General features: G+C 39.2%; 1 protein-coding gene across 2 annotated transcripts in view; it reads right to left on the bottom strand.

The window, feature by feature from the left end:
• Positions 1–807: 807 nt before the first annotated feature.
• Ube2k (ubiquitin conjugating enzyme E2 K) overlaps positions 808–25,671 on the bottom strand; it is a 50,254-nt gene continuing 25,390 nt past the window's right edge. For both annotated transcript variants that reach the window (XM_040747117.1, XM_040747118.1), the window contains exons 3-7: positions 24,178–24,236; positions 16,252–16,334; positions 8,840–8,939; positions 5,265–5,393; positions 808–5,060 (exon numbers count right to left, since the gene is read on the bottom strand). In XM_040747117.1, coding sequence (XP_040603051.1) covers positions 4,986–5,060; positions 5,265–5,393; positions 8,840–8,939; positions 16,252–16,334; positions 24,178–24,236 — 446 coding nt within the window. In that variant the 3' untranslated portion in view covers positions 808–4,985. The remainder of the gene's footprint in view (positions 5,061–5,264; positions 5,394–8,839; positions 8,940–16,251; positions 16,335–24,177; positions 24,237–25,671) is intronic.

Raw genomic sequence — 25,671 nt, 5'->3', positions numbered from 1 at the left:
CACTAAGCCCTTCTCAAGCTCCTCAGTGGCCTCTGATCTGCACAGGGTACCACATGCACTCACACTGAACACGATCCTGACTGGAAGTGCTCTATTTCACCTACCCATTTTAGTTTTATGAGGCATGGTGTCACGTAGCACCTCAATTCCCAAGTGCTGGGATTGGAACAGTGTGCCACCATACTGGATAATGCTACCATTTATTTCATCGGGTTTTTACAAATGAGGCAAAAATGCTAAACATACCCATGATAAAGAACAAGATCAGAAAAGCTTGGCTTTTTATGATAGGGTCTAACTATGTATGTAGTTCTCGTGAGCCTGGAACTGAACAAACAGAACAGGTTGGCCTCAGACAGACACGTCTCCCTAGCTGCTTGCCTCCTGGATGCTGAGATCACCACCAGGCTCAGTTTAAAATTCAGCACATGCCACAACCATCTAGAGTCTTCATGGCACCTTGCAGCCTTTCCAGGACTTGTGTGCTTATATGAAAGCTGAACAGTGCTGCCTCAACCACCAACTGTGGAGAACTTGAAACTCTGGGCCAGAGCTCAGCCAGCCAATGCCCCAATTACAAGTAAGTCTGAGCAGAAACCTACATCCTTTGCAATTCAACGGACCTAAAACAATTTGCAAATCTATTAGCACATGCATCATTACTATAAAACTGAAAGCATCTTTCTGGTTCTGGTTTAATGAGAAGGCTTAATTGCTTGTTGGGAATAATATAAACCATATGTGGGGGGCGGGGTGATGTGCATGCATATATTTTTAAGAATTCCCAATAAGGGGGAAAATTCAACATCTTTAAAAATGTGTTTATTTTTTTTAAAAATTCAGTTGTATACAAAAGTGTTTCGTAGTTTTTAATTCTCAAGACAAACACCCAACCCTCCACCCATAGCCCACCCTGCTTCAATGGTGTTTCTGGTAACCAACCCATTTTCCCCTTACAGGAAGTTAATGGCTCAGAATAGACCCTCCTACAGAATTTACCATCACTAACAAACTGTTTATAGAGATCTAAAGAAGCTAACAAGCAAGGTTCTTTTCCAGTGAGGTTAATGAAAATCCCTATAATGGCAGTAACTTCCAGCAGCACACACCACAACAAAGCACCATCAATTGCTGAAAGCTAAAAAATAGATATTTTCAATATTTCATTTTCTATTGGAAAAGTCTTTAAATTACATTAAATAATTCTCTTTCTCCCAAAGAAATTGTCTAGCTTTTATTATGATGCCTGTAAAAAGTAGGTGACAGAAAGCAGACATGATCAGAGTAACAGCACGGTCAAGGACTGGATCCCCTTGCCTCTGAACCAAACAAACCTGTGCCACCCCTGATCAGACAGCAGCGTGGTGGACCAACCCAGCCAAAGGTGACACAATCATGACACCTTGCAGTGGTGATTGCAGGCTTCTGAGGTCCTAGCAGTATAAGAAAGCAGTAACAGAACATGACAGGCAAGGGAGACACCATCATTCCCCTACCTGACGCAGTGGATTTGTACTGTGCATTTCAACAGTGCAAACAGTGTCATAGTATGTGCAGACACTGGAAGTCGTGCTTGAGAAAAGGCTACGCAACAGTGGTGACACCAACAGGCTGATGGGTATGTATGCATTTACTTCAACAGGGACTGAAGGATGGAAATGCAGCTCTTAAACGTCAACTCCTTGGAACTAGAAAAAGTGATTAATACAGAATCATTTTGTCAAAGTCCATAAAATAATCTGTAAACAGACACCTTCCTTTTCCTTTTTCCTATCTAAACACTGGTTCCATCTATGTATACAATATACCAGACTCTACTATTCTCTGCCCGAATTCATCTTAAATTCTCATACCACCAAACTTCATTTCTGGTGTTGCTACACTGGATTTCAAGAACGTCTTACTTGCTATCCTGATACAGTTACAGTCAAGCTCTGCTTTTCACATTTTCATCAGCCTAACCAGTAAAATAATGGGCTGCATTTGTAGTGCATAACGAGCAAAGCCTGATGGCAGTTCCTTCCTGCAGATAGATAGATTTTTGCATAGTGTTAAATGCCACCAATCAGGAATATAAAAAATTTCAAAAACAAGTGCTTTAATCTCATTTTATCGGTTATACTTCTCAAAAGCAACTGCTCAAGATTCCAAACATTTACAGATTTTTGAAGGTGACGTGTTTTAAGTAAACCACACAAACTTGGGGCACTGGTTAGTATCAGCGGGCCTTACATGTCTACATTCTATATTTGGAGTCAAACCTTTCTGTGATCAATTCCAACATGCTGACAACCAAGTTTCCTACTAACAGTCAGGCAGAGGCTCAGAAAAAACGACTGGATTATTTAAAAGCTTATTAGAGGATCCATGAGTTGTCGTAATTCTGCATGCGCTAAATGAGATCTCACAAAAATTACTGGGAAGGCGGATGCTCCCACGAGGTCTGTGGAGCCTTGGCTGGCATGGAACTTGCTATGTAGACCAGGATGGGCTTGAAGTCACAAATCTGCATGCCTCTGCCTCTCAAGAAGTCTAGGGCACAAAGCATGTGCCACCACACCCAGACATAAATAGTTAATTTTTTAGGACTTCTTAAACTGTCAAATTCTCAAATGCAAAATTAGAAAAATAATTTCCATCAGGGTACTTTTTACTAGGCCTGAATTTTTAAATGTATTTCATACCAGAATTTAAAAAAAAAATTGAAGCTTTTTTGTTTTTGGTTAACTAAACCTACCAGCAGTTGGGGGGGAAAGTTTTTGAAAAAGAGGACTTAAATGAAAATGAGAAATCTCAAGCAGTTTTACGTATGCAACCCATACAGCCTTGAACTCATGGTTCTGGTACCCAAGAGTTGGGATCACAGGAGAATTTGCTTTGCCGCCGCCCCCAGCTAAAAATTAAGTTATACAGAGGCCTCATCATGGAAATCTGTGAAACCACACACTATACTTCTCAAATTCCCTGGGTGCTGGGGACACTTCAGTGTTTAGTACATATAGGAACAGTCTGAGGCCTGTATGGGGTAGGGGGAAGACACTCGACCAAAAAAAAAAAAAAAAAAAAGCCTCCAAGAGCAAACTGGGTAATGCTTGACTCTAGTCATCTGAGTTATTTCTCATCTGTGTCTAAACAGACAATATTCCCTGACAATACAGGCAAAGGGTAAACCCCAAGAGTATTTTAAATATCCAAATATTAGTGTTACCAAGCCACCTCCACTAAAAAAAAAATCTAGTCAATAATGGAGCTCAACTGCCCATGACTTCATACAATCCCATCTAATCTCAGAATATAAAGAAAAGTACAAAGGTTTTAGCTATTTAAAATAAATAAAGCAAAACTTGTTTCCTTTGGCATCTTTAGAAAATAAACTACAGCAATAAAAGGATGTGGCTGCAACAGGACCGCAAACATGGAGAACAACATAGCAGCTTGAGTTTAGTGTGCAGGAACAGCAACACTAAGAGTCGCTGTGCACTGTGAAAGCCTTACACACCGCTGGAAGAACCTTCACATCTTTAATGTTAGATATCTAATGGTTCTTTTATTGCTTGTAGTATCAAGATTATTGAAAAGTTAAATGAAGTTATGTTGAGTTAATAGGTTCAAAAAGTACTTTCCAAACATTTTATGACTATAAGATGAAGAACACTTCAAGAAAACAAACCTTTTAGAATATGACTTTCAATAGAGAGCCTTACTTTAATTCAGTCTGATCCCATTACATTTCTGTTATTTATGCATTGGTCCTCAAAATTCATAATTATACCTCCTATGTAATAACTGCCTACATAAATTCACATGAACCTTATTAAGATGGTTAAATTATGTGTTTGAGTTTTCAAAACAAAGAGTTTTCAAACTTTGGAACTTAGAATGAGATGTGACGGTCAGTAAGAACAGGAAGTCTATGTACAAGAGAAGGGAAAGTTTCAATTCTCACATTATTAGAAACATCATAAAGAAAGCTAGATTTATAACACATCCCTATTCCTATGTGCATCTGAAGTATGTACAGCTTTTATGTGTCAACATGGGAGTGCATAAGGGTGCATAAGGGTAAAAGCAAATTATAAAGTTCCAGTTAAACTGGACACTACTGAAAACAGCTGCCTGCGTCCTTCAAGTTTCCAAAGATTTCATCAATTTCACTGACAAACTAAGTAAGGTCCTTTCATTAAATCTGGGAATACTGCAGCATCAGTGCTTACTTCTTTTGTAAGGGAAACAGAATCGGCAGCCCCCTTTTCACATTATTACTTACATAGTGAAGAACTCGGACAAAACATTGCAAACCTATGACCTAAAATGGAACAAGGGACCCTTACTCAGCACGTTTCCCACCAAACACAGAGAAATTCACCATGAGAATCCTAGCTCTGGATGGTAACAGGGAAAAAATAAGAGTGTCCCTACCTATCCACAGGGACCAAAAATCTCTGATTAGTTCATCTTTAAATCTGAACAAATCTCAAAATTCAAGAATCTCCTAACACTTAAAAGGGTGGTCTTTTCAGCTACCCATCCTAAGAAGTCAAGTACAAGCATGCAAGTAAATTCACAGGCACAGAGGATCCAAGTTCAAACGCTTAAGGTAGCTGTGATGCAACAGGACAGTGTGAGCGGGCGACACTCAGTGTTAATCCTAGTTATTCAACAGAACCCTGAAGCAAACTCGCTAGTCTTGTTACACTGCTAAACACTAACGTAGCATGTTTTCTCCATGGTTTTAGCTTAGCTCAAAGAATTTTTACACTATTAAGAAAAAATTAAAGTATTTCCCCTTTTTAAATTTACACAGACGTTTAATTAGCTTTATTTACAGAGCAGGGATTTTTTTTTTTTGCAGTCTCCAATGGTGCCTAGATAACATCATTAGGCAAGAATGCCAGTTTAAAAGAAATTTATGCAGAATCCTAAAAATAACAGATGTTGGTGTTCCTCAAGAAGAGGCGAGCTTGGCTGGCGGCAGCTCCCAGGCCTCAGTTACTCAGAAGCAGTTCTGTTGCAGTCTCTACATCCCATGATTTTGAAGACAAGGCCACTATTACTGCATTCTGTAAAGAAGTGACAAGAAGAATCACATCTCAAGGAAGCACTTGCTAAGCTCTGAAAAACCTCACTAAGGTTTGCACTGAGAATCATGCATTCTTTCCTCTATTAACCAAAACTGGAATTTTTTTTTCATTGCTAGCCCACCTGCCCTAAGGACTCAGAGCAATTTAGAATGAGGAAGTCAAATCAATTCCGCCCGTACTTACCCTATCAAAGCCCATAGCACACAGGTTTTCTATTTTTTTGGTGTATTCTGGACTAGAAACTGGTGCTCCAGCATACACATGTGCCCAAAGTCGAGCTGTCTGCTTGAACATTTCAGGATTTTGTTTGTACTACATGGAGGGGGAAAAAATGATTAGCATGATGATACAGTGACAGTTAACATAGCAGCTCAACTACAGAAAACACATTTATATCTAAGATGGGACTCATTTGGGCTGGAGCTGTTGGAATCACGAATGGTAGTGCTTGCTGAGTCAGAAGTCAGAAGTTCAGTTACCAGCACCCCATGTGACAAAACACAAACTGTGATTCGTGTTCCATTGCAGATGAGTCATTCAAAAAATGAAGCTTTGTGAAAATAAAGGACAAAGTTAATACATTTTAACCAAACATCCAATAATAAATGTTCTAATCATGGTACAGTAAATTATACAACTGAACAAAATGAGTAGCATGTACAATTACATGAACATTGCTGATCAATATAACCAGCTATGCTACTAGGCCGAGCTCAAGCTGAGACACCTCTCTTTGAACTGTTCAAAGTAAACTCAACACTCAAAAAACCTAACTTGTATCACCCTTTAGGAAAATTTAAAACTCAAGAGTCCTTTTTAGACAGTAAGATTTGTCACTTGAATTTAAAAGAGATGAGGTTAATTCATTTGTAAAAACTGTCAATTCGTTTAATATTTCCTTTTTGTTTATTGTTGTTCTGTCTAGATAGGGTTACTGTATACTTTGTGTAATAGTCCTGCCTGTCCTGTAACTTGTGTTGCGGACTAGGCTAGACTCAAACTCACAGAAATCCACCTATCTCTGTCTCCCAAGTGCTGGGATTACAGGTGTGTGCCACCTCCTGGCCACTTACTATGTCTTTATAAATATTTTTAAATTTTACACATGCGTGCACTGGTGTGGTAGTGCCCAGGAAGGCCAAGAAGAGGGCAGTGATGAGCAGCCCAGTGTCGGTGCTGGGATATCATCTCTGGTCCTTTGAAAGAACAGCAAGAACTCTTAATTCACTGAGCCATCCATCTCTCTGGTCCTAGGGCATTCTTTCCTTCCCTCCCTCTCACTCTCTTGCTAAAACAAGCTCTCACTATATAACCCAGGCTGTCCAAGAACTATCTACATCTAGATCAGGCTTGCCTCAAGCACAGAGATCCTCTACTTATAGAGGGCTGGGATTTGCTGCATGGTGGTAACTAATGCCTTTAGTCCTGGCACTATATAGTGCGGCAGAGGCAGGAGATTTCTGTGAGTTCAAGGACAGCATGGTCTACTGAGTAAGTTCCAGAACAGCCAGGGCTACACAGAGAAACCATGTCTCAAAAAAAAAAAAAAACAAAAACAAAACAAACAAACAAACAAAAAAGATATTTAATGTACTCCAAGCAATACTTTGTGACCAAACAAGCAAAATTATTTTAGGTGTTAAAAGTCAGTTTTGATTTTACATCTCAATCTATGGGAAAATAGAAGCTAAACTTCTCAAAACAGACTTATGCCACTAAATTATTAATAGCACACATGTGTAAACTGCAAAAAGCCCTAATTCCAAGCACTTTAAGTCATCAATGAAACTAAGGAAGCATGCATAAAAAGAACAAGCAGATCTTCAAGGGGAAGGAAGAGAGAAAGTTGTCAAAATGTGCATTTAAGTTAAAGCCATAAAGAGAAGCCTGAAGAGGTGTCTCTTACCAGCACCAACATCAGGTGGTCAAATTAAGAAGGGAGGGAGGGAGGGAGGGAGGGAGGGAGGGAGGGAGGGAGGGAGGGAGGGAGGGAGGGAGGGAGGGAGGGAGGGAGGGAGGGAGAATACCTTCTTCAGACCTCGACAATTATTGGCATTCAAGTGCTCATACTCAGAGATGCACATACATAATTTTAAAAATAAGTCTTTTTTCTTTTTTAAAGAACATATGGATAAAGAAATTTGGACCAGGAAGATGGTTCAGCAGCAAAGGACACTAGCTGCATAAGCCTGACAAGTTAATTTGATAAAATCCTGGCAGTGGTGACATACACCATAAATCCCAACACTCAGGAGTCAGACAGAAATAAGTGGATCTGTGAGTTCGAGGCCAACCTATCTACAAAGCAGTCTACTCAAAGAAACCCTATCTCAAAGGAAACAAAACAAAACAAAAAACAAATACAAGAAGAGTTTGAAGCCTGAAACCCAGGTAACATGGACACTGTGAGGTAACTGTGCCCACACTTAAAACACCAAGCAAGCATGTGAACACCCACCCACACACACACAAGTGCACTTTTAAAAAATGTAAGAATATTTAATAGGAAATGTTTCCCTAAAGGGGAAACAAGGAAAACAGTATAAAAATTAAAATGATTATGATCTCAAATATTCATGAACTCGAATAACATGGAAGAGTTAAAAAGTGTTCAAGAATAGCTTAGATCATGAAAAATCTCTGCAAAGTAAATATTAGGTCCTAAGTGAGTAACAGCTGGTTTGGGTTGGTTTTTTTTTTGTTTGTTTGTTTTTGTTTTTGTTTTTCGAGACAGGGTTTCTCTGTATTGCTTTGGAGGCTGTCCTGGAACTCCTCTGTAGACCAGGCTTGCCTTGAGCTCACAGAGATCCGCCTGCCTCTGCCTCCCAAGTGCTGGGATTCGAGTACACCACCACACAGGCAGGAGCTGGGGTTCAGGGAAGAGATCAAACACAAGCAATTCCTCGGGGTGCTTTGATCATACAGGGAGTATACAAGATGGGAGGGGAACAACAGGAGGACCCAATAACTCTCATTAAAAGTGAGTAACAATAGCCAGGCAGTGGTGCACTAGGGAGGCAGAGCAAGTGGATCTTTGTGAGTTCAAGGACAGCCAGTGGACTATTACACAGAGAAACCCAGAGAGAGGAAGGGGGGGTGCAGATCATAGTAACTAAAAATCAACTCTAAATACAGGGAGAGAAGAGGCAAGTATTACATAAATTGAGAGAAGATGTTTAACAACAAAAATACTCAGTAAATCAGAATACTTTAGAGGTTGACAAACTATGGCTAAAGTATAGATTCTAGTATTTTAAACCTGTCAAGCCACAGTGTGCAACACTGTCACTGTGACTGGATATCAAAATAGACACAGGGACATGACTCTGTTCCTACAAAATGAGACTGCACAAACCAGGCAGCGTGAATGTACATTACCTTACCCTTAGAGGCATTAACGAAAAGGGAAAAGTTCTCCATTCAACACACATGAAAACCTTTGCAATGCCACTACTGTCAGCTCCATTTCTGAGGTGGGAGGTTATTACGATTACCACCAGTAAGAAGCTAAGAAGGTATGGAAGAGTTACAAAAGTGCACAGATGACAAAGTGCATGAGATAATGCTAGCTGTAAACTCTAAATGGTAGCTGCACAGGTTCTCTCTGTGGAATTCTTTCATTAGGAACAGCATCTGTCATGTATCCAATGAAACCATTTCCAAATTCAGTCCCAATATAGAATGTTCATCGGTTGACATCAGATATTAAAATCCATATACACAGGTATAAGAAAGTCTTTCAAAATCTCCCTTCTTACCTGATTTGCTACTACTGCGTCTTGGGGGTCATCTGGTTCTGCAGCTGCCAACAGTGCTTGCAATGACAATAATACCGTGCGTAGAGTCATTGCTGCCGCCCTAAATTTCAAAAAAGGAAAACATCCCACTTAAAAGGGGTGCTGAATGACTTAAAGTGTATGTTTTTTAATTGAAATTAGAGTCAACTAATATGTGTATAATTGCCAATTTTTTCTTACAATGAGCCTATTTTTAAAATAATTTAAATCATTGTATCCTATTCGGACCCGCTTTTTCTCCTTGTTACTTATAACTACCTTGTAAGCTTTATCTACTGGCTCCATTTATAATTCATTCTCTTCTTAAACAAAATATTTTAGATTTTAGGTGTATGAGTCTTTCATCTCCGCATATGCATGTATGTGCACCTGAGTGCCTGATGCCCATGAAGGTAAGAAGAGGGCTTTGGGCCTCCTAGAACTCTGAGTTACAGATGATCTTCAACTGCTGTTCCGGTGCTGGGAACCAAAGCCAAGTCCTCTGCAAGAACACATGCTCTTACCCACTAAGCAATCTCTCCAGGCCCTTATCATATTTCTTAATAAGGAGATAATTAAAGTTATTAATACCAATATAGCCTGTGGATTTTTTGAAAGTTTTATTGTTTTGAATTTTAAGAGTATTTATGTATGTGCATATAAGTACAGGTGCTTACAGAAGCCAGAAGCAGCTGATTCCCTCCAACTGGAGCTAAAAACAGTTGTATGTCATCCAACATGGGGATTGGGAATTCAACTTGGGTCCTTCAAAGAGTAGGATATGCCTTTAACCACTGAGCCACCTCTCCAGCCATCTCTTTAATGGCATGCTAAATAAAACAAGCAAGTAAATTACCCTTTACAAGTCCCACAGTAAGTCTGCTACATTCCAAAATAGGACAACTTTTTGTTTAAAGTATCATCACTTGGGGTGTACTGCTTTGGCAGACGACCTGAGATTAGGTCCAGCACCCATGCTGGATGGCTCACAATGGACTGTAACTCTAGTTCCAGGAGATCTAATGTTTTCTGGCCTCCTTAGGCACCCATACAGACTACATATAACCACACCAAGACATACACCTAATTAGTAATAAAATTACATGTTATCACTTACGCAATGCTTGTAAATATATTTACAACCTTGGTCTTTATGAAGCAATTGTTTAAAATTTACTTTAGTAGTACTGAAATGTAATGAACGTACAAGACTAAAACGTATAAGTAGTACAGTCTTCTGAGATACTAGGCTGTCAGCCTAGGGCCTTGTGAAGGCAAAAGGCACAATACCACTGAGCTACATTCCCTAACCCTGCCCTTGGTATGCTCTATTTTTGACTACACAAATGATCAGTCTTTTCTGGTTGAGTTCTTAATCCTAAAAAAAAAAAAAAAGTGACTAGTCTCATCTACTCAGCAAGTGCCAGAACAGCCAAGGCTACACCCTGAGAATGTCTCGAAACAAAACAAAGCAAACCAGTGACTATTTGCAGTTTCCACAGATAATGCGCAAAGCAATCCTAAATGTTCAGGAAAAAAAACGTAACTGATTAGGAACACCATGTGTTACAGCAGTCAGCCTCGTTAAATGGCAATCCCCCTCCTGACTAGAAGCATCACCAGGACTAGAGCACCTGCTTTAGGACTGTTATTACTCAGGCTCAGCTGATGGCTTAGGAACTTAAACGAACATCCTCACAACACACCTGCTCAATTAGAAGCTGGGAATGTTTGAAAAGATTGTTCAATGAAAATGACAAAAGATAGTATTTGAAAAACACTCTCCTTTACAATTTAAGCTAACTGGCAACAGCTGAAGTTAAGTGCAATGTAGGTCTCTATTTCACATATTAAAATGTTCACTATATACCATTTTCTATAATGACCTTTCAGGAAGCCAGTTATGGTAACATATAATCCTAGCACGTGGTAGACGAAAGCAGGAGGTCAAACTCAGCCTAATCAATAAAGCAAGACTGTAATTTATGAGGGTTAGGGGAAGCAATTACAATAAAAATTTCTAATTGATCAATTTATATCTCAAGGGAAACTACAGCGATTAGGAAAACCTGGCCTGATGCTTGATTAAAAGAAGTTGAGCCGCCAAGCACAGTGCTGCAAACCTCACACTAGCACTTATAGACCAAGACTTCAGGGAATCCTCAACTACCTAAAGAGCTGTGAGCTACACTGAAACATGTCTCAGACAACAACAGCAACAACCAATAGTGATCTAAAAGAACCAATAAACAGGCTGACCTGCTGAACTAGCATTTAAGACACAGTAGTTCTTTTAAAAGCTTTGAAAACACAGCTGGGTAGTACTAGACTTTACTCTAAAGATCATTGTAGGCAGAGGCAGAGGCCAGCTTGGTCTACAGTTTCAGAACAACCTCAGCTACACAGACCCTGTCTTAAAACAAAACAAAACCTTTTAAAACAGTTACATAGCTCTATATCCTAGGTAACAAAACAAGACTTGCTTTTTTTTCTGGACCTAGGTGTTCAATTTCCTAAGAGCATCACAGTGAATTTTCCACCAATAAGCACACACAGAGGCTGATGAGACAGCTAAGTGGAAAAACACTTGTGACCAAGACCAAAGTTCATCCCTAGAACTCAGGTGAAAGTTCGAAGAGAGACCAGAATCCATACTGATATCCTATGACCATCATACAGGCACCATACCCACACCATACACATGTATAATAAATAAGCTTTGAAATAAAGAAAAGTTAAATCACATATAACCACACTTAGCTCTTAAATATTTATATCTGTCTATTACCACAAAAACATGGAAAGAGTATATCACTCTGATTTTAATTTTTGAGGAATTTCAGTGGCTGAAGAGATGGTTCATTGATTAAGGACCTTGATGCTCTTTAGAAGACACAAGTACAGTTCCCAGACATCATGGCAGCTTACATCTGTCTATAATTACAGGTATAGAGGTTTCAACATCTATGGCCTCCACAGGCATCAGGTACACACATACATACAACCAAAAGGCCAAATACATAAAAAGAGAGGTTACTGAGACCTCTCTCCAGCAACTAAATTTTATCTTTTAAAAAATTATGTTTAGAGCTGGAAAGAGCTCAGCTGTTAAAAACACTCACTACTCCTACGAAGGACTCAGGTTCAGTTCCCAGCTCCCACATGGCAGCTCACACCGCCTGGAACTCCAGTTCCAGGGGACCTGACACCCATGGCAAAACACCAATATACTTAAAATTAAAATGATAAATATGTATGTTTTAAAAAGGAAGGAAGGGTTGGGCGGTGGTGATGCATGCCTTTAATCCCAGCACTCGGGAGGCAGAGGTAGGCGGATCTCTGTGAGTTCGAGGCTGGGCTGGACCAATAGCCTACAAAACAATACAGAGAAACCCTGTCTCGTAAAAAACAAAACAAAAACAAAAAAAAAAACAAAAAAGGAAGGAGGGAAATACATTTGAGCCAGGCAGTAGCGGTACACACCTTTAATCACAGAAAAAAAGAGAGAGAGAAAGCAAAAGAAGATATGTTTAGTGGGGTGGTGGCGGTGATGGCAATCCATCTTTAATCCCAGCAGTCAAAAGGCCACCCTGGTATACAGAGAGAATTCTAGGACTGCTCGGGCTATACACAAAAAAGGGAGGGAGGGGAGGGAGGGAGGGAGGGAGGGAGGGAGGGAGGGAGGGAGGGAGGGGAGGGAGGGAGGGAGGGAGGGAGGGAGGGAGGGAGGGGAGGGAGGGAGGGAGGGAGGGAGGGAGGGAGGGAGGGAGCAAGCAATCTTGAATAGCAAAGAAAAATGTAATAATCTTGCTGGGCAGTGGTGGTGGAGCACGCCTTTAATCCCAACACTTGAGAGGCAGAGGCAGGAGGATCTCTCTTAGTTTGAAGCCAGCCTGCTCTACAGAGCAAATGCCAGGATAGCTAGTGTTGTTATAGACAAAAATCCTGTCTCAAAAACAAATCTCATATCAGCCAGAAAGAGGTGGCATACACACTTAATCCCAGCATTCAGGAGGCAGGAAATGGATCTCTGTAAATTCCAGGACAGCCTGGTCTACAGATCGAGTTCCAGAACAGCCAGGACTACACAGAGAAATGCTGTCTCAAAAAAACCAAAAAGCAAACAAATAAGAACAAAGAAAAGGAAAAATAAAGAAGAAATAAATAAAAAGATGCCTACCATCAAAACAACAGAAAAGGGCAGTTGCTAGTAAATACATAGAAATTTAACTCTCATTCACTATTAGTAGAAACAGTGTTAGCATTAATCTGGCACTATAAATTGTTATGTGGCTTGCTAGACACGCAGTAAATGTGCATTGTGTGCACTTAACTCTCAACTGTGTTAATGATCCACTTACTGAACTGACTGTCTCAACTTCACACAAGTTACTATGCCCTGTTATGCCTCGATAAAGAAAAAAAGAAACAGTATGGAAGTTCCTCAAAATAATAGTTAATATAATAAAAATTAAATAGAGGTCCAGACATTCTACTTCTGCAAAGAAACCCAACGAAACAAAAGAAGAGACATCAACAGTCACTCATACACTCAGGCTCACAGCATTATACACAAGTGCCCGAAGGAGCAAGCAGTTTCCACTGATGGAAGACTGGATTTAAAAAAATGTAATCTGTGACATGTACAAAGCTACCATACTGATAAAAGGTCAATTATCTTATGATTTATTTATCTATTGACAGCAACTAGAGTATTCAAATTTGTACGTTAAAAAAATTCTGATCAGGCAGTGATGGCACACGCCTTTAATCCCAGCACTGGGAGCCAGAGGCAGGCAGGTCTCTGTGAGTTCGAGACCAGCCTGGTCCACAAGAGCTAATTCCAGGACAGCCCAAAAAGCCACAGAGAAACCCTCATGTCCACACCATGTACACAGAGCAATGAATTTCAAACAGTAGGGCACTGGCCTGACATGAGGCCCACAGTTCAATCATCAAGCAAGGAAAACAAAAACCAAAGAAAGAAGGTAAGGAGGGAGGGACAAATGGAGCCTGCAGAGAGCTTGGCAACCTGCGTTTAACCCCCAAAACCCACATGGTGAAAGGAGAAAAGTTGACTCCTCAAAGTACACCATGTCACACACACTCATACACATATACAAACACATACGGACTGACAGACAGTACAAATTAACACTGCTTTAATGATACTGCCAAAAATGGCCTGAACAGAACAGAGTGAGAGACTGAGAGGGGACAAGCTACTGCAATCATCCAGACAAAAAGTAAAATGAACTGTGACTCAAAGTGACTAGGAAAGCTGCCTGTAAGACTACAAATTTTACCAACACATTTGTGTAGACAGGGTACACAACACCAGAGGAAAAAAAAAGGAAAAAGAATAAGCCAGGTGTGGTGTTGCATGCCTTTAACATGAGCACTTGAAAGAGACAGGTAGATCTCTGTATGTTCGAGGCCAGGATGGTTTACAGACCAAGTTCCAGGCTAGCCAATGCCACACATTGAGACTATCTCAATTTAAAAAAAGAAAAAAGAAAAAAAGGAAAAGAAAATCCAAGATCATAACTGAACAGATGTGCAACTGCTAAGAGCTTAAATGAGGAAGACTGCAGAAAGAAGAAAAAAGATTTTTTATGTTACCTTATGTGTATGGGTATGTTTGTCTGTGTACCATGTGTGAGCTTAATGCTCCTAAGATGGAAGAGGGCATTGAATGCAAGGCACTACAACAAGGGATTCCAACTTGAGCTCTCTTAGAAGAGCAGCCAGGGTGTTTTAACTGAGTCATCTCTCCAACCCCAAAGAATTTTTTTCTTTAAGTTAGTATTTCACTATGTACCCTGGCTGGAGTAAACTGGCTATGTAGACCAGACTGGCTTCCAACTAACAAAGACCTGCTGACTGCCTCTGCCTCCTGGATGCTGAGATTTAAAAAAGGTTTGCAACAGCAACTCTGGGAACAGAACTTTTTGGTTGGTTGTTTTTAACACACTTAAGATGTTTATTACATAATTCAAACAGATAAATAGACATCAACATGAGCTTGGAGTGTAAGGAATTCTTATGTGCTTGGCAAGATGGCTCAGTGAGTAGAGGCACTTGATGACAAAAGGTGTCAAGTTTGATGTTTTAAAAAAGGTACCAAATACAGGAGGTTGTCTTCTGCTCTATGTGCTCACATGTACACACATACAAAGTGTTTTTGTTTTGGTTTTTTGAGACAGAATTTCTCTGTGTTGTTTTGGAGGTTGTCCTGGAACTCGCTCTATAGACTAGGCTGCCCACTAACTCACAGAGATTCCCCGCTTCTGCCTCCCAAGGGCTGGGATTAAAGGCGTGCGCCACCACCGCCCGGCTCAGAAAAACCTTTAAAGGAAAGCAAAACAAAATATATGCACCAATGAAGTAGTTCCGTAAGTAGAGGTGCTTGCTGCTTCTCACCAAGACTGCTAACTTGATGAGCTCAATCCTTGGGCACAAAGAGTGCACTACATAGACGTCTGTAGGCTGTTGTCTGACCTCCATAGTGTGCTGTGGTAAGTTCATGCACATATACATACATACTTACAAAACCAAAAATATACAAAAATTGGGAAGAAAAAAAAGAGCCAGGCGTTGGTGGCGCATGCCTTTAATCCCAGCCCCCAGGAGGCAGAGGCAGGCGGATCTCCACAAGTTCGAGGCCAGCCTGGTCTACATAGTGAGTTCCAGGACAGCCTCCAAAGCCACGAAGAGAAACCCTGTCTTGTAAAAAAAAAAAAAAGAAAAAGAAAAGAAAAGAAAAGAAAAGAAAAGAAAAAGCAAATGAAGTGGAAGAAGCCTTATGCAAAAGAAAATAACACTTACAAAAGAACCGGTGACACCTCAGAGCCTTAACTCTGTTCAATCTCAATTAATACAGCTCTGAGCTATTTTTGCCTATATTTCATTTGAAAATTGACTATGTCAACTTACATTTTAGTCTATTACAAATATCTTCTTTAGATAACAAAGAAGGAAATTTACCAAGAAAAGAAACCCAAGATTTTTTTTTTTTTTTTTTTTTTTTTTGGTTTTTCCAGACAGGGTTTCTCTGTAGCTTTGGAGGCTGTCCTGGAACTCACTTTGTAGACCAGGCTGGCCTCGAACTCACAGAGATCCGCCTGCCTCTGCCTCCCAAGTGCTGGGATTAAAGGCGTGCGCCACCAACGCCTGGCGAAACCCAAGATTTTTTTAATGTAACACTAGTATCTGATATTACTTTTAAATAGCTATCATGATATCAATGAAAATACTTTCAATTATCTTCTTAAGAGAATTTATAAACTACTGCCTAAAGTAACTTATGTTTTAGAGAATTAACACACTTAACATTCTTAGTCTTGGTTCTCCTATGTGCCAGAGAAGAGAGAGTAAATTCAGAAGTCTCTTACCATTGATCTTTCAGGATATCCAAACAAATAGCGCCTGTGACGGAACTAATATTAGGGTGCCATATTTTAGTGATAAACCGGACCTAGAATATAAAGCATACTTGAGTTTTTAAAAAATAAGAGAAAAACAAAACAAAAGAAGCCAACATGTAAAGGTAAAACAGAACTAGAAGAAAATGGTATCACGAAGGGAAATGATATACTTTTATGATATTCTTTTCCAAGGAGCAAAGCTTTCAGTAGGCCAAAGGTCAATGACATATGTTTAAAACTTTTGATGTACATTCTACATTCAAATACAACTAATTATCAGATATTTATACTGTACCCTAGTATTATGCTAGATATTAGAAATAAGACTATAAAATCCAATAAGACAGCATGTAAAATAAAACGAAAACATCAAATGATACCTACCCAAATTGAGGTAATCAACAAAAACAGGCTTAAAGAAAATAGATGCATATGTACTAATGGCTTACAATGGTCCTAATTTTCTATACAAGTTATTCTCAAAATTTATTAGATAACTCTTTGAAAAATATGTTAGATGCTTATTAGATAAATACTCCAATGCCTACTACTATATGTCAAACACTAATAAGAAACAATCTTAGAGTTTAAGAAAACTAAAATCAAGGTGAGCATGGTAGTCACCATCTTTAATCCTAGCACTGGGAACCAGAAGAGGACAGATCTCTGTGAGAGCTGAAGGCCAGCCTGATTTGCCTAGACAGTGCATGCCAACTGGCGCTATAAAAACAAAATAAGAACAAATACCTTCACTGTATTCTATGATACCTCCCTTCCCTCAAGAGCTCTAAAGAATGTTCATTCCTGGTTTGACTATTTGTGACAGGCCTGGTTCATTCATCTGGTTTAAGATCATGCTATTATTAGTCTGACTTCAGGCCACAGCTCAGGTCTCCATAAACCCCATATTCTACTCTCTGCCTCAGTATCATAGTCAAGGGTTTAGTTTTTTTGGCCTGAACTTTTGTGTGCCATTTCTTTTCTCAGTAACATTCTTCTATATACTCTTTACCTGTGCTAAAGTCATATTTTAGCTTCCATAATTTATCACTTCTTCCTAACCTGTTCCGGCAGCACCCTTTATTTCTCCCTGTATCATATAATTGAATTCATAGCTATAATTTCTGCTTTGTCCCATCTTTAATAAAAGGTTCTGTCTCCACCTACCTGCTGTAACATCTCCAGAGTCTGACAGTACCTGACACTGCATATTACAGCAAATTTGCTATCACAGGGATAAACAAGGAGCTCTTTCAAATACAAAGTCAAATAACAGGACTTATACACAGTAATCATTTCTTTTTGTTTGTTGATTTGTTTTTCCAGACAGAGTCTCTCTGTGTAGCTCTAGTTGTCCTGGAACTTGCTCTGCAGACCAGGCTGGCCTCGAACTCAGAGATCCTTTGTGTGTACCATCATGGCCAACCACTTATTTCAGGGGGCTGGAGAGATGGCTCAGAGTTAAGAGCACTGGCTGCTCTTCCAGAGGTCTTGAGTTCAATTCCTGCAACTACATGGTGGCTCACAACTATCTATAATTTGATCTGGCGCCCTCTTCTGGCATGCAGGCAGAACACTGTATCATAAAAAAATAAATCTTTAAACAAACAAAACTCAGGACAGACTCCAAAGCTACATAAAGAAAACCTAACTTGAAAAATTAATTTATTTTTATTTCTGTGCTTACATGTGTGTGCTCATACATGTGCACACATTCAAACTACATTTGTATGGGTCCCTGAAAGGGTGAGAAATGGTGTCAGATCCCTTGGAGCTGGAGTTACAGCTGTAAGATGCCTAATATGTGGGCCAAGAACTGAACTCAGGTCTTCTGGAAGAGCAACAAGAGCTTTAAACTGAACCATTCAGCTGTCCAGCAATCATTTCTTTGTAACAGATATTAGCACAAAAATGTACAACAGGGTTTCTCTGTGGCTTTGGAGACTGTCCTGGAACTAGCTCTTGTAGACCAGGCTGGTCTCGAACTCACAGAGATCCGCCTGCCTCTGCCTCCCGAGTGCTGGGATTAAAGGCGTGCGCCACCAACGCCCGGCCATTTCCCTCACTCTTTAATTCAACAAATATACAGCTCCTTCATTCTAGACGAGTTCACAATCCCATCATTAACTTTGATGAAAAACACTTAAGGATGTTATATTTACTTCATAATGGAAAATACGTCACTTAAAAGACAAAACTATATTATTTAAAACAAGCAGACCTGTGGTATTGGTGGGCTGGAAAGATGGCCCATTCGTTAAGAACACTAGCTGCTCTTCCAGAAAACCCAGCTTCAAGTCCCAGTACCCACATGGTAGTTCACTACTGTCTGTTATTCCAGAAGATTGGACACCCAAACACAAACAGGTATGATACCAATGCACATAAAATAAAAATAAATCTTTAAAAAAATTAGTATTGGTATTTAATACTCAATTTCAGAACTGGAGAAGTAGCTCAGTGGTTTATTCTTCCAGAGAACTGGGCTTCACAATTCCAAGCATCCAGGTGTTTGCTTCTTTTTTAAAAATAAACTGCATTTAAAGAAAGCCAAAGGCTCAGATATTTATTGTTTTTTAATGTATAAGGATTTTTGTATACATGTATGTCTGTGTACCACATGTATACCTGGTGTCCAAGAAGACCAAAAGAAGGCATTGGATACCATGGAACTGGAGTTGCAGATGACTATGAGTCGTTATGTGGGTGCTGGGACTCAAACCCAGATCCTCTCAAAGAGTAGCCAGTGCTCTTAACCAATGAGCTATCTCCCCAGTCCCCATACAACTACTTCTAATACCAATTCCAGGAGATCCAAGACAGTCTTCTGACTTCCAAGGGCACTGCATGCATATGGTTCACATACATATACATATATATATATACACATATATATATGCAGACAAAAACATACACATAAAATTTAAAGCAATTACTCTTTATTTCATATATTAAACAGTTAAATTGGCTAGTCCAATAGTAAATTTCCCATTCTAACTGGAGGCTCAAACAGCTGTATCTCCAGCCCTACAGAGTCTAATTCTAAATTATTTTTATTACCTCCAGAAGAAATCCTGGGGCAAAGCATTTGCCTAGTAGGCACAGCCCCATGTTCAACCAGAACATAACAAAAAATAAAAAAGAATGCAACCAATAGGCTGAGGACATGAGGTAGTGAGAAAAAGCAACTGATGCATAAGTGTAAAGACCTGAGTCTGAGTCTGAATCACACACACACACACACACACACACACACACACACACACACACACACACACACGCACGCACGCATGCACGCGCGCGCACACAGGGTAATACTTTGTTCTTACTCCTTCCGAACCAGAGTCTCAGAAGGATAATCAATCCAATAGCCTAACATTCAAACTACCAAATCCTCAAAAATCTGGATGCTAGCCAACCTCTTAGCCCAAGTTCTCTCACTTGTTAGAGCTAAAGGCCATTACAAAAAATGAACTCATAGCACAAATGACATCATTATCTAATACTGAAAATGCAGTGGCTATAAAGCCTGTTTCTTTTCGTTTCCATTTGAGTCTAGGAGTTCAAGTCCAGCACAGGCAACACAGGGAAAGTTCTTCTCAAAAACAAAACCCCATTGGCATAGTATCATATACCTTTATTCTAAGAATTCACAAAGTACAGGTAGGCAACTCTAGAGTTCTAGGACAGAAATGGTTCCACAGTGGGACACTGTTTCAAAACAAACAAAAAACACACGAACTGACCAGATGGCTCAGAGAAAAAAGGCACATGTTACCAAACCAAGTCTTACAACCTGAGTTTGATCCCTGGGGCCCCATTATGGTTAAGAGGAGAAACAACTCTGTTTGTCCTTTAACAAATATCAATGTGTGCACATTGGCCCACTTGCATTTGCAGAGTGTTTGTGCGTACACAGTTAATAAGTAAATAAAATTTTGTTTTTGGTTTTGTTTTCGATACAGAGTTTCTCTGTGTAGCCCTAGCTCTGTAGACCAAGCTGGTCTCAAACTCATATAGATCCACCTGCCTCTGCCTCCCCAGTTCTGAGATCAAAGGCATGCACTACCACCACCCAGCATGTAAATAAATTTTTTTAAAGTCCACCCAGGTGAATGGATAACCAAAGTAGAGTATGTACATACAATGAATGAAACATTAAAAAGGGAGGAAAATTTGACATGTTACAACATGGATGAACAGAGACAACAAAATGCTAAGGGCAGACACCAAAGGACAAACACTATTTGTCTTATACCGTGAACCCAAATGAGCCAAACTGATAAGACACAGGAAAAAAAAAATAGAACAATGGTTTTTCTTTGCTGGGGGGAGGCAGTAACTTATTTAAGGTCTCTTCTATTATGTAGCTCTAAGCTATCCTGTAACTTGGTATGTAGAATGTAGACCAGGTTAGCCTAGATCACAATAGAGATTCGCCTGCCTCTGCCTCCCAAGTGCTAGGTAAGTCTGACCTACAGAGTGAGTTCCAGAATAGTCAAGATGACACAAAGACACTCATACAGTACTCGCCTCCAGCTGGGATTAAAGGTATGTGCTACCACATCCAGCTAAACAGTGATTTTTTTTTTTTACGCTGGAAGTAGGGCACTACAGAATTACTGTTTAATGATCACCCATTTCATTTTAGGAAGATGAAAAATTCTGAAGTAGATGCTTACGGGTACACAAAATATGAATACATACTGCTGAATAATACATCTAAAAATGTCTCAGGGGACTGGGTATGTAGCTCTAGAGTGCTTACCTAGAATGCAGACAGGACTTTCTGCATTCTAGGTACACAGGGGGGATCAGCAGTTCAGGGTCATCAACAGTAATAACCAGCCTGGGCTACTCTGTCTCAATCAAAAGAATTAAATTGGTAAATTTTATTTTACATATAATTTACAACAATTACAAAAAGAAAAGCAAACTCCCTTTCCCCTCGAAAGTCAGGCATATCATAAAACAGATGTACATAAACAACAGAGTTAGATGCTCCAAACTCATCCTGGAGTACTGCAGGTGAAGCTATGTGGTAAAGTGTTTATCTAATGTGCACAAGGCTACAAGTTCAATCCACAGCAGCAGCAGAAAAACAGTGAATGAAAAATATGCAACCTGGAATTTTCACTACCATATTAATTCCTTTTGATTTGTATTTTGGTTCTGTGTTCTTTTTTGGTTTTGTTTTCTCTAGATCTCTGGTACAGCGCCAGAGGACCTCAAACTCAGTCCTCCAACAACCATCTCCAATGTTGAGGTTACAGGTTCCTATCTATCTTTAAACAGAAACCATCAACGTTGAGTGATGCATTCCAGGACATTTCAGCTGCTATGACATTAAATCAAGGACACCACACTAACAAAAGCTATAGATAAAACATAGGAGTAATAATGCCACTGAAAGACAAATAAATAATACATGAATTAGTACTTATGTCAACATTATATAAATTTTATAAAGTACTAATAAGATGGGGGACACCTCATTATTTAAGAGCATTTCTTACTCTTCCAGGACCCAAGTTCAGTTCTTAGCACCTACAAATGGCAGCTTACTATGTCTCAGAACTGCTCATATCCAGATTCCAGCTGTAAGGGATACCTTCTTCTAGACTCCATGAGCACCCATACACACTTAGCATATTCACATTCACACATATACAAATGAATTCTTTAAGAACAAAAATACAGTCCAAGAAAGCTGCTATAGACCATTAAATCCAGCCTTTGGGAGGCAAAGGTAGTTGGATTTCTGGGAGCTGAAGCCAGTCTGGAGTTCCAAGCAAGTCAGAGCTGTACAGTGAGACACTGTCTCAAAAATAGTGGGGAGGCAAGGGTGTAGAGTTGGCCCAGAGGTTATAATGGAGGGCTGTCAAGACGGGTTGGGAATTAAAAGCACTGGCTGTTTTTCCCGTGAACCAAGGTTTGATTCCCAGCGACCACATGGCAGCTTACAATTATCTGTAAATCCAATACCAGGGGACGCCCTCTTCTGGTCTATGCGCACTGCATTACACAGTGAACAGACATTTATGCAAGCCAAACACTCATACACATTTTTTAAAAAGTAAAAGATTGCTTGATACTCTCGTAAAGAACCCATGTTTTGTTGCCAATATCGTCAGGCAGCTCATAACCACCTATAAAACGCTAGCTCCAGGAGACTGCAGTAAGTCAGTCCTCTTCTGGACTCCTTAGGTGTCTGCACTTCCATGCACATAATACACAGAGATATACAATTAAAAATAAAAATAATCTATTAACTTCTTAGCTGGATGTGGTGGTACATGCCTTTAAACCCAGCACTCAGGAGGCAGATCCCTGATTTCAAGACCAGCCATGGTGAGATCTTGCATGAATGAATTAATGAATGGATGAATGTAGATAAATCTATTAATTTCCTTAAAGATTCATTGATTGATTGATTATGCATGCAATGTTCTGTCTGCATATATGTCAGCAGGCCAGAAGAGGACGCCAGATCTCATTACAGATGGTTGTGAGCCACCATGTGGTTGCTGGGAACTGAACTCAGGACCTCTGGAAGAACAGCCAGTGCTCTTAGCCACTGAGCCATCTCTCCAGTCCCCTAAATCTATTACTTTTTTTAAAGTGAAAGCTGAAAAAGAAGTATTTGTTTGGCACAGTTTACAAAGATATATTACTTTACTCAGCTCAAAAGAAAACTACAGTTTCAAATAATATAGATTAAAGACTAAAGTGAAAACAAGAGAAGGCACACAAGAATAAGCATCTATCTATAAATGCAAATAATCTAGGCTGGAAAATGAGACTCACATATAGATGGAAAGGATAAAAAAACTAAGATGGAAAAGAAAACTGAGATCCAGTTGTGGGAAGCTGTAAGTGACAGGATAAGGAGTTTAGACACTGTTAGCAAAGAAAGATAGTAGCAGCACTCTTTATTAGAAACAATTTTTTTTTTTTTTTTTTTTTGGTTTTTCGAGACAGGGTTTCTCTGTGGCTTTGGAAGCCGTCCTGGAACTCACTTTGTAGACCAGGCTGGCCTCAAACTCACAGAGATCCGCCTGCCTCTGCCTCCCAAGTGCTGGGATTAAAGGCATGCGCCACGAACGCCTGGCTTATTAGAAACATTTACTGAACAATGAATGAGTAGAATGACAAAGATGGACAGTTGATTGTATAATAAGCAAAACAAGGAAGTAATAAAACTACTAAACTAAACAATGGTTATAAGTGTAAAGGTATAAAGAAGCTGACTTAGTCAAAAATCTAAGTTTAGGCTAGGTTTCCTTGTTACATACAATCCTAAATTAACGGCATTCTCGTTTAAAATAATGGCTTTTCCCTTCTACAACATGAACTTCATAAAAGCAGATAGTGTAAGTCTTACTGATAAATTACTTGGCACACTTTACTCATCTTTTGTTTGATTTCTGTTGTAGTTTATTTGGGTTTTTTCTTTTTGGCAGTAATTCAAATAAAACCCAAGGCCTACTACATACCAATGAGCTAGCTAATCCTTGATCTTCAATTTCTAAATGAGTATAGAACATATACTTCTTTAAATAACATTTATTTAAAACAAGTAAGAACCTCTCTCTAAATCAATAATACAGCTAATTAACTAAAGCTAGTATTTGGGCCATTATGAGATACAAATTGTACTCCAATATACAGCAATCAATGGTTACTATTAGTAAACTTTGCTTTTCATTCTAACTTCAGAAGCAAGCCATTGACCAAAGCCTGAAATTATGTCCATTAGATTTATTCACACTTAACACAGCAAGTTGTAATTTTAATAAGTAATAAAATGTATTGATATTCATATTAGTAAGGTGAGTCAAGAAATAACAAAATATTTTTAAAACTCCATGCACAAAGACAGGGTTACAATACCTTAGGGGGATTAAATGGGTATGTTTCTGGTATTTTTATCTCTAGTTGATATCTTCCACCTAAAATTTTTAAAAAAAGGGAAAAAACTTGAGAATGCTGATCAACTCAAATACATAAAACCAAATACACTGAAAGACTGTTTCAAAATATTTATTATTTTGTACTGAGAAAATTAAAATCCCAAAATAACCAAAGTCATGATTTTATAAGAATACTTAGAGCATATAAAATTCCCACTGTAATTATACTAATTAACAGTAACAGAACTAGAGACACATTAACTCTTATAGACAAACCAATGTCAAATATTTCATTACTAATTAGTAGCATAAGGTTCAGAGATCTTGTTTTATCTAGTTCACCTGGTAAAAGATATTAGACAGGAAACAGAAGGTTAAAAAAAAGGCAAGGATTTAAAGGATAGACAGTATAAAGATAAAGGGATACATCATTAACAACAGGAAAAGGCTCTCTTAGCTAGTTCTCTCCAAAGCCTTGATCTTTCCATTTATGACCAAATACCTGTAATCCCAGCACTTGGACAGTATTGAAAGAAGAGTACCACCAGAGTTATAGCACAAATTCTAGTTGGTCTTAATAATAAAAACCCAGAGACAGATATTGGGGTTAAAGCTGAAGATCAGAGAGGCAAAGTGACCAGCCACTAGAGAGTTCTCACCTCTGCCAATGCTGTTTCTCTGTTAGACTGGATCAATTTCATGTAGCTCAGGGTGGCCTTAAATGAACAGAGATTTGTCTTCCTCTGTCTCCTGAGTGCTGAGATTAAAGGTATGTGCCAACACTGCCTGGCCTCTATAGATAAGTAGTGTGGCTAGCTTTGCACTCTGATCTTCAAGCAAGCTTTATTTGTTAGATCATAAACAAAATATCACCTTAGAGAGTTGATGGCACACTCCTTTAATCCCAGCACTCTTGAGGCAGAGGCAGGAGGAATCTCTGTAGTTTGAAGCCACTATGGTCTACAGAGTGAGTTCCAGAGAAACCAATGCTATACAGAGAAACCCTATGGGAGGGTGAGGGGTGAAGCAAAGGAAAAGAAAGAAAGGGGAAAAGAAAAAGGAAAGGCCAACCAAGACTTCATAGAAAGTTCAAGACTAGTATGGGCTAGCCTTAACCTGAAATTCTCCTGCCTCAGCTTTGTAAATGCTGGGCTTACGGAAATGCAATATCATGCTCAATCTTCAAAAGCTTTCTTACTCCAGCTCTTTTTGTCTTTTGTCTTATATTCTTTTTGGTAGAGTCCCCTCTATTAGATGATATATGAATTAAACATGAAATATAAATCAAAAACATATGGTAAAAGTGAAACAGGCAACAGAAGGGTACTGAAAAGAACCCTGCAAATCCGGAGATAACCGTTTATATTAAGAATTATAAATAACAATTCCAAATACAGGTGCAATGAAATTAGCTTGAATACTGTGGACTCCCCTTTCTTTTTGAGCAGTTTACTAAAAGGAGACTAGAATGACA

This window comes from Mesocricetus auratus, unplaced genomic scaffold (genome assembly GCF_017639785.1).
Source record: "Mesocricetus auratus isolate SY011 unplaced genomic scaffold, BCM_Maur_2.0 Super-Scaffold_100006, whole genome shotgun sequence".
Taxonomy (NCBI): domain Eukaryota; kingdom Metazoa; phylum Chordata; class Mammalia; order Rodentia; family Cricetidae; genus Mesocricetus; species Mesocricetus auratus.
This window is presented reverse-complemented; position numbering and strand designations above follow the sequence as displayed.